At 41.2% G+C, this 18,099-nt stretch overlaps 1 protein-coding gene across 1 annotated transcript in view; it reads left to right on the forward strand.

The window, feature by feature from the left end:
- Positions 1-18,099, forward strand: part of MAEA (macrophage erythroblast attacher) — a 290,076-nt gene that overhangs the window by 108,993 nt on the left and 162,984 nt on the right. The window contains exon 7 of the mRNA XM_030192178.1: positions 15,225-15,333. Within this exon, the coding sequence (XP_030048038.1) occupies positions 15,225-15,333 (109 nt within the window). The remainder of the gene's footprint in view (positions 1-15,224; positions 15,334-18,099) is intronic.

The following is an 18,099-nucleotide window of genomic DNA, read 5'->3' on the forward strand; positions in this document are numbered from 1 at the left end:
GATATTCAGCAAAACATGCTTCAAAAGTGCCAAACCCCTCCGAGAAAAAGTTGCATTGGCTCACAATCAAAGAACGGATCATCTTCAAAATCTGCACCTTAGTCCACAAAATCATGTACAACGTAGTCCCAGGATACATGACAGACCTTGTAGACTTACCAATAAGAAACAAAGTCAGATTGTCAAGATCCTACCTAAACCTACACTACCCAAATTGCAAAGGACTGAAATACAAACAACTTACGCAGCCAGCTTCTCCTACATAAGCGCACAACTATGGAATGGGCTCCCAAAAGCTATGAAAACAATCCACAACCACTTGAACTTCAGGAAATCACTAAAACCCTACCTCTTCAAAAAGGCCTACCCCAGCGACCCCATGTAACCCTCTTCACCTACCAACACAGCATGACTATGATCGAACAGGACATCACACAATCTTCATCCATTCCGACCCTCCACTTATACCTCATACGATCACTATACAACTTGGTATTTGTTATCCACCGACTGGGCAAACGCATTGAGCCTGCAGATAGGTGGGAAAATGTGGGGTACAAATTCAACAAATAAATTCCATGGCTGCCAGTTGTAGCATTAAAGCCAGCCAGTGGTCCAAAACCGGAGCCTCATCTGACAGCCAACAGTTCAAAATATGTTTCTTACCTATGAGGATGGAACGCTTGATAAAGCCTACACAGTCTTGTGACGCTGGCAGTGCATAATTGACCTTACCAAATAAGCATAAAGGAGTTGGACTCCATGTGCAGTACCATAGATATGTTACATGATTCATGACTGCTAACCAAAAGTCCTGGACCTTTAAACAATTTCAAAACATTTGGCCTACTGTGGCAGGAGTATGAGTGCATTTCAAACAGGCCGTAGAACTCAGCTTAGCTAGAAAAGCTCTTTGGGGAAGTGTAAAGTCACTGCAAAAACGTATACCATAACTCTCCATGTAATGTACATTTAATGAGAGACTCGCAAGCAAGAAGGCTGTAAGTTGTATTCCTAAATCCACATTCCAGGAGGAGTGGCCTAGTGGTTAGGGTAGTGGACTTTGGTCCTGGGGAACTGAGTTCGATTCCCACTTCAGGCACAGGCAGCTCCTTTTGACTCTGGGCAAGTCACTTAACCCTCCATTGCCCCATGTAAGCCGCATTGAACCTGCCATGAGTGGGAAAGCGCGGTGTACAAATGTAACAAAAATAAAAAAAATATATAATTAAGTTTGTGCTTTGCATCTTGTAAAAATTTATGATAGCATTTCATAGGGACAGCATGCTGTGCAATAAGCCAATAAGTTTCTTCTAGTTGTTAATGAACGGATGCAGAGAGGGCCCCAGCTGAGAGTGACGTCACATGATGCCTTAGCTGACAATATTGACAGAAGAACTGGTTGCACAGCCCATACGTCCATTGCAAATCTGTGAGATTGCATTGCATAGTTCCTTGATCCATGATTGCATGTAGTAGATACACCACCCCTTTCTTGGTCGAAGGCGTAAACACCGAGCCCTCTTCCCTAGGTGTTAACTCCACATTGCCATAAATTGGAAATAATGGTGTCGTACAAACCTCTCTAACCATAAGTCTCCCCATGGATCACCAAATGTTTCGTAAGGGAACATAGAATAGAGCATAGGCATTTGAAGGGCTCGCCCACAGTCGATGCACATGTAATAAATAACTGAAATGCCACGGATTACCTAAAGTAATCTCTGCAGAGTGTGCCAAAAAATCAGAGGCCCACAGAACCAGTCATTTATGTGTCTCATTCCGTATCTATCGAGAAGAGCTGTAGGTTCAATAACCCCAAACCACCCTTAGCCTTAGGTTTGAAAATGGTTGCCATTGGCAGTCTAACTAATTTCCCCGGCAGAGAAATGTATGCAAGAAACGACCAATAGAGCGATACTGCGCTACAGACAAAACAATCGGCATCATCTGTAAAATAACAACCATTTCAGTATGACCATGTTATATAAAGCAATCTGCTCCGTTAGGGAAATGGAAAGTGCTGCCATTTCCTTAAGGTATGGGCCGTGAGTTCTAAAAGTGGATCTGTATTAACATGCAGTACCAGTGTCAAATTACATGGGATCCACACACCCAGATACTTCAGTTGTCGATCTGCCCATTGTAGATTAGTATTTCCTCACCAATCATGACGAACTTCCATAAAGGGAGGATTACCAATTTGGACAAATTAAGCTGCAGCCTGGCATAGAATTCAAATTCTTCTATTGCACTTAAAGAGCTAGCTAGCGAGGTTTTAAGCTCAGATAAGGTGAGCAACATATCATCCATGTAAGCCAGAATTTTCATATGTGTAGACCCCAAAGGAAGCCCCTTAATATCTGGGCCCAGAAGAATCGTATTCATCAATGGCTACATATAGAGTGGGGAAAGTGGACAGCCCTGTTGTGTTCCAGACTGGATTTGAAATGACGTTGAGCAGGCTTCATTAGCCATCACTGCCGCTGTTGGATTAGTATATAGCAGACAAAATGGCACTATAAAACCAGCCCAAAAAGCCTACAAACTGTAAAAGTTGAAAAAGGACCAATTAATTAAAAGCTTTCATAGCATCTAGTCCTACCACTATTCCCAGTATACCCTTCAGTTGTGCAGTTTACCACTGAATATCTGCCTCTGAGGAAACCGACTTGATGATCACCTATTATCCTCTGTATAACTCGCAACAGTCTAGTGGCCAGAATCCATGCCAACAATTTGTTGTCGACATTTAGATCGATCGGTATGAATCACAACTCATGCTGGTTTTTCCCAGTTTCGGTATCAGTGTAATCGATGCCGCGTTGGCGTAAGACGAGAGAGACCCTTTGTCAAGACTCTCCTCATAATATGCTAGTAATGGGCCCACCAGTGTAGGCGCAAGCATTTGATAAAATTCTGGAGAATAACCATCAGGTCCTGGGGCAGTATATTTACACAACTGTTTAATAGCTAAGCATATCTCTTTGGCTTGCAGAGGAGCATTCAACTCTTGATGAGTAGCCTAGTGGTTAGTGCAGTGAACTTTGATCCTGGGGAACTGAGTTTGATTCCCACTGCAGCTCCTTGTGACTCTGGGCAAGTCACTTAACCCTCCATTGCCCCTGGTACAAATAAATACCTGAATATATGTAAACCGCTTTGAATGTAGTTGCAAAAACCTCAGAAAGGCGGTACATCAAGTTCATCCAATCCTGCACACTCTGGTCGAGTAACTACTTAGCTCTGTGCATCCTGCAAGGAAGCTACCACTCTGGAGCCCCCCCCCCCTCCCCCAGGTTTTTATAACTCTAGCTAGGAGTTCGCCCAATTTATTACCAAATTTATAAAAGTGGTATTTCTGATAAATTGTACTTTGGTAAATGTTTTCATGGATAAGCATGTTTAGTCTCTTACAATATAATCAAATGATTTCCCACAGACAGAAATTGTGTCAAGTATATTACTCATAAAGTAGCAGTCATGGCTTCGTATCTTCACTATGATTTAGGAAGGAAAAAGGCCTCAAAGAGCTCCAGGACAATATTAATCCTCTAGAGCTGAACAGATTGATAAGATCAACTCTTCATCATTGGCCACCAAAAAACCTTCCGAAGTTGCACCAAATGTTATGTGCAGAACAAATCATTGTCAATATTTTAAAAAAATGATCATATCAAAAGGTATAGTTATGAAAAAAAACATGCAATCTGTGTGACTACTACGATATGCTACTGGCAATATGCTTAGATATGTTGAAAAATGTCAACACTTACCGTAATAGCAATGAGAGCTCATCTCTCTCACTGAACATCTTCGTGAGGTCTGCCAATAGTGATGAAATCTCTCAATGCAACATCTGCACCCTTTTAAACATCCCCCTGGCTTGGGTGAGCAGGTAAGCAGTTGTAGCGCTATATAAATGCTAAATAGTAGTAGTAGAAGAAAGGTAGGCGCCACCAAGTAGTCCAGATCTGGGTCCAGCAGCAGATTCATATCTCATGTGAGAATAAGTTCTTTCTCTGACTATGGATACAACAGGTCCAGGCGTGCTTGATAGAAGTTGGGGTCATAAGGAGTGGGCCCATAGAGTTCTAAAAGAAGAATTTCACTACCTTGCAAACAAAGTTTCAATAGTAGATATCAACATGATTGTCCTTAGCAATCTCCTCAACCGAATAAGCCAAGAATTTACTAAAGAGGACCGCTACCCTCCACGCTTACTTCCAAAGGACGCAAAATAAACTTCCCCCACCCATTACTTCCATAATTTCTGGTGCTCAAGATCATTCAGTCTGGTTTTTTGGAGACAGTCCATGTCCACTCCCTGCTGCCACAATGCTGTTAAGATTTTTGTGCCCTTCCGAGAGGTAATACCTTCCATGGTCCACGTTGCTATACAGCTACCACAGAAGGCCGACATAGACCCAACCCTGAGGTGTAGATGTCAGATCAATGCATAGTTAGAGACTCATTGCATAGTTAGAGACTCATATCCTGGGTGTCCATCCCCCACCCGGGACATGACATCAGCCAGAAGAAAACTCCCCCCCCCCCACACACACACAATCAATTCCCTTGCGCACAATAGACATTGAATGCTTTTGCAGTAGAGCCCCTAACAGCGCAATGAGGGTCCCCGCTCAGTACTATTCAAAGATCCCCCACCTCATTAATGGACCAAGTGCCATAAGAGATTACTGCGTTCCCATGTGCTAACAGTATTGGACAGAATAGTCTCCCTAATGCCCAAAGAAATGCAAAATCTGGAATTAGAAAGCAATCAAATACATTCCTTTAGGCAGTATACAAATCCAAGGCTCACTTTACCCTGTTGCAATATAGTTCACCCAGAGAGAATCTTGAATTTTTTGCCTTAATCATTAGACATCCCTCTCCCATATACTGCAAGGTAACCATTCCATTGTGTTGTAAGTCATCCACAAGGAATGCTGATTGTTCATATCCAGAAATGTGAATGTTACTCCTGGGTGAGATTTACACATCTTTGAAAAAAAAACAAAAAAAACTGTATACAGAATAAGTTCTGAATTCTGTAGTCTCTTTGAATGATCACTGTGAGTGATAGTTAACAAAATTTGGTGCAGAAAAGTTGTAATACAAAGATGCAGGCTTTTATTTTTTTATTCAGAATTCCCTCAGGAATATTATGAAAGTTGATCATAAGATCTTCTCTCCCCCTCCCCCCCAACCCCTGTCTATCTTGAAAGTTTCTCCTTCAAACTTCTGCCCTTTTCCTTAAGTCTTACTGTTTCTAGGCTTGACCTCCCCCAGCTCTCCTTTTCCCTTTCTTCACCCATAGCTAACACCTCCTCACCCCTGGCTGTATCCCCCAGTCTGCTGTCTTCCTCACCTTCATTGCTCTCTTCTCCCTTTTCTAGGTTAGATCAGGTCACACCTTTTTTCTTTTACTCAGGCTCAGTAATCCTTCCTACTGTCAAACATACAGCTTGCTTTCTGTCTTCCCACTACTCCCAGCACACATGAATCAACACACTAGAAAATACTTTCTAGACTGTGGACTATGGCCAGTGCTTCTCTAATCCATTTCTTATGGCCACATCACTTCTGGGTCTCAGGCCAAATTTGTATGTTAAACATAAAATACTATGTGCAAACATTTTGTACTTTGCAATTGTGCAGAATTTCCCCAGGAGTACTAAGGCATAGAGAAGATCAGGACTTGAGTGGGGTTTTTTTTTTTCGCTGAAGCATTTTAATACTTCCCTGAATAAAATCAGGACATATATCATCCACATAATTGGGTGATATCATCCAGTGGCAACACTGTGGATGGTCTCAAGCTCTGGAAAAGCTTTTAATGGCATGTGTGGAATTTCCTGCACACTCGCTACTTTTGTTCATCTGTCTGCTGTAGCAGTTGGAAGCGTTTTCTTCTGTAGCAAGACCTAGACAGTTTTCATGGTTGCTGTATTAAATTGTTTTCTTTCAATACTTTGGTTTATATTTTTTAATAGTTTTTGTAGCTTTTTTTTAGGTTTCAATTTTTTCTGAACAAGTGCCAGGCTGGGATCCTTTTTTTCTTCAATATATAGGTGTGCTTTGTCCCAAGATGGTCCTTTTATAGTAAAAGAATTGTTTTTACAAAAAACAGTTTTTTTCACTCTATCTTAGGAGATAACTAGCAGCTTCAAATACTATCCCTAGCAAGACATATATCTCCATTACTAACAAATCATAAAGTGTTCATCCATTGTTTAGGGCTACAGCATGATGGCAGTCATTGTGGCATCTATTCAAAGGCCATCAGTCTCTGAAAATTAAAACTTCAAGTTATCTTTGTCTCCAAGCAAAAGTTTGGTACAGTTCAATGGCACTAAAGACGTGGACTAAAAAAAAAGTATAGTTGGCTCTTAAAATCATCCAGGAAACAAAACAACAAGCTGTATCAAGAAATCTGATGTCCTTTATTGTAAAACAGCAAAAAGTATCCACTGGGATATCATATGTGCTTTTATGGCTTGCTGCTTTGCTTACTCAAGTAATTGTGGTCAGTATTGAGGGAGCCTCATGTGTGGTCTGCCCTAATACTGAAACATCAATCCAGGAACAGGACGCTTCTCTGTTCCTCCTCAGCACTTTGAGTTTCTTGGGTTGAACTTGGAATTCAGGAGACTGAACATCAAAACAGTGTGAATCATCAAGGAAGCAACACATAAGTAAGGCAGGGCTGAGTTCCCCTCAGTCCAGAAGAGGTGCTGTAGAGGACTCACAGAGAGGGAGAGATCTTCACTGGTAAGAATTTGCTGAGAAATTTGTTTTTAAACTTGGAGAAAAGTAGACTTGCAGTTAAATAGGTAACATCAGGTACTTTATTTTAAGTTACTCTGATCACTTAGCAAAGGAGTTTAAGGAATAGTTTTTTCTTAGTATATAAAGTGCCTGTCACAGTTACGTAGGCTAGCATTTAAGGGCGCTGTTTGAAAGTTACTATAGTATCGGTATAAAGCACAGCTAATAGGCACAGAAAGCCTCGTTTAGACTTTAATTCACTCCTACCCGCTTGGCCTGATCTCTGATTTATAGACGCTTGAACCAAGTAGGAGGCTACAAATGTAATTAGGGCACCTCTATCAGCCAGCAATTAGGTCTTAGAAATAGTCTACTTAGATTCATAGAGGGGTACCTACTAATAACAATAATAAAAAAAATAAATAATAGCATAGCCTAGCATATCTTAGGGGACTTAACTTACATGGTTCCACTCCATTCGCAACTTAATTAATCACCAATAATGATGCAGGCAGCAGTCCAGAAGCAAGATGGGGGCTATTCAGTCTTTTGCACAGTCACATGTTTATCTCCCAGTTGGTGAGACGTCGTATATGTGTACTCTGTGCAAAGAGCACCTAGTTGTTCTGAATAGCATGTTGATGAATATTGTAGTTACCTTGAAAATAAAGATCTCTGGAGCATAGGAGCCAGCTCTGTGGGTGCTTGAGCACCCTCAGCGTTGAGCAAATGTCAGGCTTCTTCCCTGGAAGCACTGGGTTTGTGAGCCCTTGGACCACTACCGTGGAGCGGCAGTGGCAGGCAAGGTCACCTTCAAAGCAGAGACGAGGCAAGGCTGGACTGGAACCCCGGACTGGAGTTCTGCACTGGAATACACAGGACTGGAACACATCGGACGGGTGCACACTGGACTGGAACACACGGGACCGGAACCCGCTGGACAGGAACACACTGGACCTAGGCTTCACCTACGCTTAGCCACCGTTCCCCGAGAGTTGAGCCCTCAGGTTCGGGCAGCTGGCAGGGGTTACAGGAAAACCGGAACTGGAACTGGCAAGCAGGAACAACAGGAATCAGGATACAGAAGTGCCCCCCGGCACCTAGGCGAAAGCAAGGCAGTCAGGCAGGGAATGTCCGAGTTCCGGCAATAGTCAGGTCTGGCCACAGGCAGAGAATATCCGGGTTCAGGTAGTAGTCGAGTCAGGCAGCAGGCAGAGAGTAGTCAGATACAGGCAATGGTCAGGTCAAGTATCAAGACTATGGCTGGAGCTCCAGTAGCAAGGAGTACTGGCAGTGGACAGGACTAGGGCTGCAGCTCCAGAAGCAAAGGAAAACACACACAAGAAAACTAGTGAAGCTGTACACAAGCTAACAAGAAAGCTATGCCCAAGCTAACTAGTCACAAGCTAGAAACACACACTAAGCAAAACACAGGAGAACTAGGAAAGCTGTACACAAGCTAACAAGCAAAGCTATACCCAAACTAACTACTCACACGCTGGGAACTCACCCAATACAACACACAGGAGAACTAGTAAAGCTGTACACAAGTCAACAAGAAAAGCTATGCCCAAGCTATTAGTAACAAGCTAGAAACTCACACTGAACTGGACAAGGTAGCAGTGCTCAGAGCACTCTAACATACCAGGGACCTTAGACGATGCAAAGGCTGCAGTTTCTAAGTGATTAATAAAGCCCTTCAACACCTGAGGAGAAGCTGCAGCCATCAGTAAGCAACTACGGAGGCTGTCCAGGCACAAACAAGAGAGACAAGTCCGGCAGCCTGGAAGAACCGGACCAAACCGGGCTAAAGTCTGGAATGGGTAGGAACAGCAAGACAAACTATGGCAGCCACTGGCTCTGGCCACCAGCGGGTGAGAGGAGCACAAACCAAGGAGCAGACAGAGCGCACACAGAACATAGAGAGACTTAGAATACCTAGGTGCAGCACAGAGGAGCAAACAGAGCCAGGCTGGAGACAGAGGTAGAGCTAACTCAGGCAGCACCCCCAGGTGCAGTAGAGTGGTGTAACTAGAGCCATGCTGGAAGCAGCCAGCACACAGAAGGAAAACTACTCCAGAAAGGATAGGCAGAAGCCAGCTTAAAAGCTGACCCCCAGAAATAAGGTAAGTCTGAGGGTGGTCACGGCCACAGACGTGACAACAAACTCCTTCAGTGTGTCTAGGGAGGGGTAATTTCTTTTGGGTCATTGAATCATTTTGAAAAACTGGCTCCTATGGTCTACAACTGAAAAAAACCATCTGGCTATCAACTAATTCCAAATAGTCAATTTTTAAAGTTTGCTCACATGTTGGGCCCAATGAAGAAAGTTAAAAGGAAAGCTGCTTTTGTATAGTTTGACACTCCTAATGCAGCCTGAAATGAAATCTACTTGTTTAATATTTTTTTTGGTTTAGGTAGGCTAGTGTCTTAACGCTAAGTTTAATTCTTTTTTTTTTTAAATAGCAAATTAAGATAATGCACTCTTGAATTACTATTTAGTCCTGCAGTATTGTATTTTGTATTAGATTTGTAACAAAATTATCTATTTCAAACTTAAAGGGTTGCATATGTGTTTGCATGTCAAGTGGTGCTTAGATTGCAACTCTGGCTGTAAAAACTAAGGCCAGTTCTGGGCTGGCTTGTATGATCTGTCCTTCATATTGCAGTCCAGTTTAGGATGGGCTGGAGAGGGCTTCTACAGAAATGTTAGTAATTTGGAATGCAAGGACAATGCCGGGTAGACTTTTATGGTCTTTGTCTTGGAAATGACATGACAGATTTGGATAGGCTGGAGTGATCTTTGATGGCAACTCCAATAATTGTAACACAAGGGCAGAGCCAGGTGGACTTCTATGGTCTGTGTCCCAGAAACTCCAAAGAAAGATGATGATCAATTATATAATCTCATATTCATTGTTGATTTAATCTTGAATTGATAATAAATGTGACTGTTGGGCAGACTGGTTGGACCATTCAGGTCTTTATCTGCAGTCACTCACTATGTTACAACAAAACATTTCACATTCTCTGTTTTAAAGGCAGAGCTGCCAAGGGGGGTCCCGATTTTTGAGAGGGAGATTTTAGTAACCCCAGCCCCGCCTCACTCTGCCTTAGCTCCACCCACTCTACCTCATGGCTCTGCCCCCTGGCATACCTCAATCCCACGGCCACTCCAAAAAATATTTTATTTACATCTGTGACAGCAGGGATGGTAAGAGGGAGTGTTTTCTGTTCATTCTATCAAACCCCCCATCCAACATCTGTTCCCCCCAGGGACATAACCGTGAAGGGGCCTTGGCCCCCCTTGCTTTGAGCTTAAGCCCACTCCAAAGTTGTAGCACTGGATGAATCGCTGGCGGAGCTGTCCAAGCCGCACTAGTTGAAGAGGTTCACTATATGAGCCTCCTACAATGTTTGAGCAGTGCAGCACTCAGCAGCGTGCTTCAACCGCCAATCTCCCCTCCCCCCCCCCCCCCCCCCCCCCCCCGCATATGCTCAGTTCAGGCACTTGACAATGGAAAATAAGATAACACGTTTAAATTGTACTAGCCCTATACCTTTTTCAATTAACTTTCAGATGCCAAAACCTCCTGCCTCAGGTCAGAACAGTATACTGCTGTTATGGTATCCTCTCCTGACCTGAGGAAGGAAGTGTTGGTGTGTGAAAGCTAATCAAAAATGTATTAAAACCAGTCCAATATAAAGGTATCACCTTATTTTCTATGTTATATTTTATTGCATTTATTAACACAGCTATCACATTACTTTATCGTAAATTAAAAATAAAATTATTTTCTCTACCTTTGTTGTCTGTCCATTTACTTTTTCTAATTGTGTTGGTCCCAGTCTCTTGATTCTGCTTTCCTTCAAATTCTCTTAACTGTCTCGCCAGCGTTTCCTGTCCATTTGTCATTTTTCTCTCTCCCTATTCTTTAACTTATTTTTCTGCCTCCAGTTTTAATTCATTCTTACTATCCAATCTTTAATTTCTCTTTTTACATCATCTACCTATGGCTTTTCCAGTCTAATTTCCCTCTTTTTACTTCATCTACTGTATGTCTTTTCATATTTTCCTCACTCTTGTACTCCCCATGCCCCTTATTCTCCAGTGTTTCACTAACTCTATCCTCTCCCCCTTTCCATCTAGCAGCTTCTCTCTTCCTCTCCCCATCCTTCATCCATCTCCCCTCTTCCTCTCCCCATCCTTCCATCCAGGGTCTCTCTCTCTCCCTTCTTCCAGTGTATCTCATTTTTCTCTCTCTGTCTAGCCAAGGTCTCCCCCTTTCTCCCCAGCAGCTTCTCTCTGTCCTGCCCTTTTCCATGTCCCCTCTTTCTCTCCCCATCTTTGCACTCGTCTCTCTGTACTTCTCTTCCAACCAGCTCCCCACTCTTCTACCATTTTCTCCCCCTGCTCTCTTTTAGCACCTCCTACATTGTTCTGGCGAGGGCAGAGGAGCAGAGCCGACAGCGTAGTGCGTGTTTTTGAAGGCTGCTGCCATGGCCCCGCGCTTCCATGTTTTGTTGTTTTGCCATGGCCACTGCTGCTCATCGGGAAAAGTAGCACAGTGGTGGCAGGAAGTGACTCAACGGGAAACTTTCCCACCAAAGTGGGAGTCTCCCACTGAATGTGGGAGACTTGGTAGGTCTGTAAAGGTGTTTAACGATGTAGTCTCTTTTATAGTGGTTTACATATGGAAATAAAGACAAACATTAATAAAAGCTAAATAGAATAATGCAAAACCTTTTTATTGGTCTAGCTTTAATATACACTAATTGACTAGCTTTCAGTAGCAAAGAGGAAAGGATGCTAGCTCCCAAAAGCTAATCAAAAATTTATTTAGTCCAATAAGAAGATATCTCCTTTGATTTTATTTATTAACCTTTATTTCTGTACATTCAAGTAAATTAAATGGCATCTGGTTATTGTAATCAAGTATGTAAAATGTTTTAAGATTTGATGGTGTTCAGTAGTTTAATGGTAGTTTAATGTTTCTTCTTGCTTTTGGCAAATCATATTCCCTTTTTTTATTAGCGTGCTTGTGTTAAGATCCTGCAGCAGGATTCTTTTAGTATTGTGTCTATGGAGCAATAAAAAGGTCAGGAATCCATTAGAAAGCAGAGAGGCTGTTTGCTGTGCCAGTGGAACAAGGAGGCCTGACATTTTATGGAAACACAGCTGGTGTTTTAATGTTTGAAAGCTTTCCTTTACTGACTGCTGAGATTCTCTGAAGATACAATTCATGTGAGCTGGGGGTGGGGGTGGGGGGAAGCAAATCTTATTAAAATATACTAGTTCATCATGGTAGTTATAAAAAGTAAGTGCTACGGTGAGCATTAGCAGTAAATTTATGTAGAACTTTGGGAATTCTGGAAATGATTGCAATATTTTTCCTTTTGTTTTTAGCAAATCAATTTCATTTTTTTAAATTATAACCTGCTTTTTTTCCCCATAAAGACCCAGTGGTTAAAATAAAAGCACAAGAGAATAAATACAAAACAAACTTTTTTTTTAAAGTGTAATATATCAATATATATAAAAATTTCATACCTAGAGTGGAGCATATCAAAGTAATTTGTAGGCTATGGGACTTTCCTTTGTTACATAAAGCACATTAAAAAAGTATTAATGTGAATTTAATTCAGTATATACTAAAGGACGTAAACCCTTATGGTCCTGTTTACTAAGCTGCGCTGTAGGCATGCTAACTTTCTAGTGCATGCAAAAAATTAGTGCACGTTAACGATAGACACCCATTATATTCCTACGGGTGTATGTAACAGTGCGTGCTAAAAATTTTGCGCACCTGCAGTGCGGCTTAGTAAGCAGGGCCTTTATTGTTAATTTTTTTTACTGTGGAAAACAATTCTGCTGCAGTAGCTAGGAGAATGTAAAACTTCTCTGCTCCCCTCCTACCTACTTCCACTGGGTGGTGGGAGTGATAAAGGATGCTACAGACTGATTGTAACTATCCTTCCACTCCAAAGATCTGTGCACAGTCTCTAACCTATGCTTGCATCCCTCCAATTGCCTATGCAATCTTCTAATGCAGCGTTTACTGCATCAGGGTCAAAGTGTGCTGTAAATAATCTTCAAGGCATGACTAGTCCACAGTTGCTGCTCCTCTGTTGGCGCTGAAGATCCTGATTCAAGTAATTTACTCTCCTTTGCCCTGCACATATGGAGCAAATGAATGTCAGATCAACTGGTGCTCTCTTTGTGTTTGAGAGCTTCAGACCACGAAAGCAGTGGGGTTCTCTTCTGCTCCTGTTTTCAACCCAAGAGCTTATGGTAGACAGCTATCTGTCAAGGAGGAGGGAAAGAGGCTTGGGTTGGGGAGGAGGAGAGACATGGATTTCTGGTGGGCTTTTTTCTGATGGGGGGTTGGGGAAACTTGGAGCCCCCTTGCTTTTTGCTTGGAAGATTGGTGAAGATCAGGTATGGAGTCCCTTTCTTTGTCTTAGAAGGGTTAAGATTGAGCCGCAAAAATACTTCATTTACCTGTTCCACTCTGTTCAGGATTTTATAGGTCCCCCAGCACCAAAACTGACTTATTTTAAATGTCTACTTAGTAACTTCAGAGTATTTTTTTCTCTCTACATATAGGCCCAGATAATGAAAAGCAGACGCTAGAGGACATTAGCACCTGACTAGTCCCCACGTTTGCCTGCACTCCAGGATCAGAACTCGCCATGTCTGATTGGAAATAGCATTCAGATACATGCTAAATAGGGACATCTGTATTCTTCCCCAATTCTCAGGGGACAGCGTGCCAAACTAGGGTGCTGCTACCACTATAAATCCTACGCCAGCTCAGAACTGGTGTTGGGGTTTGCAGAGCATTTAGGAGGAATGAGGAACAGCATGCATTTGCATGCTAGAAGGCCCCCCCTCCCGATGATTAGAGGGCTGGACCTCAGCCCCCCCCCCCCTGAGCTCCCGACCCTGTACCTTCAATGATAGAGGAGGGAGTAGCATTCCCTACTCCTTCCAGCGCCATCTCTAAAATGTCGATACCCTGCCCAGTGCATCCTGGGATGTGCTGGATGAGGCCTTCCTACCATATAAGGGAGTTTCTCTCTTATGTGGTAGGGAAGCCCTGCCCAGCGCATCTCTCCTCTGTCATTGAAGGTACATGGGGGGGGGGGGGGGGTTCAGGAGGGTTGCTAGAACACTGAGGGAGGTCCAGCCCTCTATTCTATTGGAAAGGGTTGGGCTCTCCTGGCGGGGGGGGGGGGGTGTTGGGGATGGGTCAGGCTTATCTGGTCTGTTAGGGGGTGTCACATTGCTTCGTTTTTTTTTCTGTGGGGGGATCTGGAGGTCCACCAGACCTCTATTCCCTTGGAATGTTTGACAGGTCTGGGCTTTTTTTTTTTTTTTTTTTTTTTGCCTGGACCTGTCAGACAACTGCGGGAGGATTGTGGTTTGGATGCATACAGAAGTACCCCTATGATCAGAGCTAATAACGCGCATAAATTTGCATTGTATTAGCTTTGATCATAGGGGCGTTATTGCCCCATGCTGTTCTGGCGCTAATTTTAGAGCGCTGTTTGGAACATTATGGTACTTTTGATCATCTGTACCATAGTTAAGCTCTGGAACTTGTTGCTGGCAGATGTGGTAAAAGCTGTTAACTTAGCTGGGTTTAAACAAGGTTTTGACAAATTGCTGAAAGAAAAGTGTATAGACCATTATTAAGGTAGACCTACTTATATCTAATAAAATGGAATCTTGCCACTTTTCAGGACTCTGCCAGGTATTTGTGACTTGGATTGGCCACTATTGGAAACAGGATACTGAGCTAGATAGACCTTCTGTTTGGCCCAGTATGTCAATTCTTATGAGTACATAGGACATAGTCTTCTCCTTATATTATAGATTTATCATTTGACACTGCTGGCCAACACTAACTTAGCATCTGGTCCAAGACAGTGTTAAATTTATGAGAAATAGCATATGTTGTTTTCTATCTATCTCCCTGTGACCACTGAATCTTAATTAACATATGGCATTATCTGTACATAGCTCCCAAAATGTTACATGGAAACAGTGGTGTGCAGAAATGAATTCAGTCTAGGTAATTGTAACTCTGTTTGCCCTGGTAAGTCGTATGCCATGTACTATAACTTCTTCGTTTTAGTGTTCTTGCTCTAATTCACATGCAAAGCTAATAGTACTATTATTGTAGTCAAACATACTGCACATAAAGAAAAAGAAAAGTATAACTTCTAGTCAAAATGCTTTTAAATCATTGTTTTCTTGTATTAAAAGCTGTACTTGATTTTCTTGTATTTAAAGCTGTACTTGGTTTGAGTCAAGGTAGACACATTCCAGTGTTTGCTTTATGCATAATTGTGTCCTCACACTAACAAAATATGCTTAACATTCAAGAAGAAATCCATTTACATGATTTTAGATTTATTGAGGTGATACCAATTGTTTTCCTCAGACATGCAAGAAAACATTTTAGTCAGGCTGAGGGAAGTCAGCTGGATGAAGTCCGACAGGTGATGGGAATGTTGGCCTTTCCTTCAGACACACACATTTCTCCATATAAGGTAATAACATTTGATTCATTTCTCATTGGCCAAATAAAGCTCTGTCAGGTAATGAGTAGATAAAACCTACAACATGAATACGTTCTAAATCCTAAAAAAAGCAAAATGCCTGTCAGAATATCCTTTCTGGTAAGGATTTGCCTGGGTTATTTGATAACCCAAATAAAGTGCTGAGTATAAGTGATGGCCGTTGTCTTCTGGGGTGGGGAGGGGTAATTTTAAGAGGCATTTCTGCAAGTAAAATATTTAAGTACAAAAATAGTCTATTTTTATTGCTCAATGTATACGCCTGAGTTTCTATGACCTATGTGGAGGTATTTTGTAGGTGGAGTTGGGACAAAGTTTCGATGTACATGCATGCTTTTTTTTTTTTAATATACATGCAAAAAATAAGTTGGGAAATTATGCATATCAAAGAGCAGGCTTAAATGTGTATGTCTGTTGTGTGTGTGCCTTCTGTGGGTAACATTTGTGAAGGGAAAATATGTGCATACTTAGAAAATTGGTGTAAATTCTTGCCACACAAATGAAGGAGTCTTATAAAATTATACAATTACTCTCCTATAAAGGGCCTGTATGCAGAAATACCTGCTTGTGTGTTTGTATACATTAAAAAAAAAAGAGGGAGAAAGAAAGAGAGAGAGAAAAAAAGAAACACTTCCTCTCAGGACTGTAAAATTCCCAGGTTCCAGGTCACTAGTCCCTGGTCCCAGACCTTAAAGTTTGCTACTAAGTGTCTGCTGTTAGCCTGAGCTGGAGAGAAGTTGGCACTGCAATCATGATCAGGGCGAAAGAGCTACCACCAGACCAAACCTGGATCAAGTATATAGGGAGCTAAGGCTGGGAAAGCTGCAAAAAAAAGTTGAGGGTTTGTTAATTAGATTACATTGGCTCCCCATTAAAGCCAGGATCTCGTTCAAGCTGTGTACCTTTTATATTCCAGATATTACATGGACTGGCTCCAGATCATATGAACCATTTAATAGGAATATCTTCATATAGCCAGGAACCCTCTCGTACTTCGTCCACCAAATTTAAAAAAAAAAAAGTTATATATAAATCAGTACTTTCTGCTGATTTCACCTATATTGGACCCAAATGTTGGAATTCTCTCCCAAAATCTATTATATTTCAGCCTAGCTAATTATAATTCCAAAAATTGCTAAAAACTCGTTTCTTCACCAATTCATTCCAAAAATCAGTACATTAGTTACTATAACAATAACCAGTTGATAGTCTTGTCTGTTCTGTATTGTGAATCAATGTGTACACTATTTGTACTTTATTTGCTAATCTGTTACAATAGGCTACTTCATCATTCTACTTCACTATTGTTGAAATTCAAATTCTGTATTTTTAATTTAAACTGTAAACCACATTGAACTCAAGCTTATTTTCAGGATAATGTGGGATATAAATGTCATAAATAAATGCAGGAAGATAGATGGGGAAGACTGGAGGGAAAGAAATGAAATTCCAACGTGCATTTAAAAAGAAAAACTAAAAGGTGTGGTTATATGTATTTTTTCTTCCAAGCATATTGGCTGGTATGCAAGTTTAAAAAAGAAATCACTTCTGTTCCCATTTATCTTACTGAACATTTGGCCAGTTCATAGTGCTTCCTACTTTCACTTCTGTTAGTCATTTCATATTCTCCTCTTTAGTCACCAATTTATATTTATATATATATTGCATAAATTCTTCTCTGATTAGATAGATAAATATTCATTGGCATTTCTGACAGTGAAGAATTCATGTAGTGTGTCTTTGAAAATCAAGACTGCTGTTAATTCATTCCCAAAATAGGGACAAGAGGAAATTTGGACTACCTTCCAAGGCTATAAAGCTGTCGGAAAAATGCACTGTACTAAAATGAACTGTAGTCTCAGTGAAACAAATTTGTAAGGGTGATGGGAGTAGAGAAAAATAAAAGTAAAATAGTTCTAGAGGGAATTGTACATAAAGGCAGAAATGAAATTGGAGAAAGATGATCTGTCCGTGTGTGATATTCCTTTGTTTCTACTTTACAACATTCAATTATATGAAAAAAGTAGAAGAAAAGTTAGAATTGAACAAAAAATGCATGTTAAAAGAGGAATTACATATTGCTGATGGAAGGACGTTTCTAGAAAATGGGACATATACTAGAAACAATGGGAAACAGCACAGATATGAACAATAAATATTAAATGATTTTTTTATAAAGCAGGAAACAGTGGTTTTGAGTGTTTATTTTGACTGCTCATAATTTCAACCTGCCTTTTCATATGATGCTCAAAGAGGCTTACAGCATTAATTCAGATACAATAAATGCTTTGTTAAAATAAGTTTTCACCAAAGAGACCATAGTGTACTCAACTCCAAATAACATGAAAGTAATATTATGATGGTTTGATCTGTAAATGGGTTTTGACTGGGCTGAAGTGTGGGAAGGAGAATGGAGAGAACTGTTGTTCAATACATAGGCTTCTTTGCTTGATACTGTTTTTACTGACATTGACCTTGGCCAAGGTGTGTTCTGTTCTTATCCCACAGATGTAATTGAGTAATAGCATAGTCAATTTTCTCCATCATTTGGAAGCATTCTGTATTCAGGGTGGCAAGTCACATATTCCTTTGTTTTTCAGCTTGACAGTGACTTTCTGTGGCAAAGCTTATATGATTGCTGTATTACATTTCCCCATAATTTCTGAAATTGTGAACATTTTTGTAAATAGGTTTTGTTTTTTAGTAGTAATGATGGGCTATGGGAAGTATTATAGATGG

This window comes from Microcaecilia unicolor, chromosome 2 (assembly GCF_901765095.1).
Source record: "Microcaecilia unicolor chromosome 2, aMicUni1.1, whole genome shotgun sequence".
Taxonomy (NCBI): Eukaryota; Metazoa; Chordata; class Amphibia; order Gymnophiona; family Siphonopidae; genus Microcaecilia; species Microcaecilia unicolor.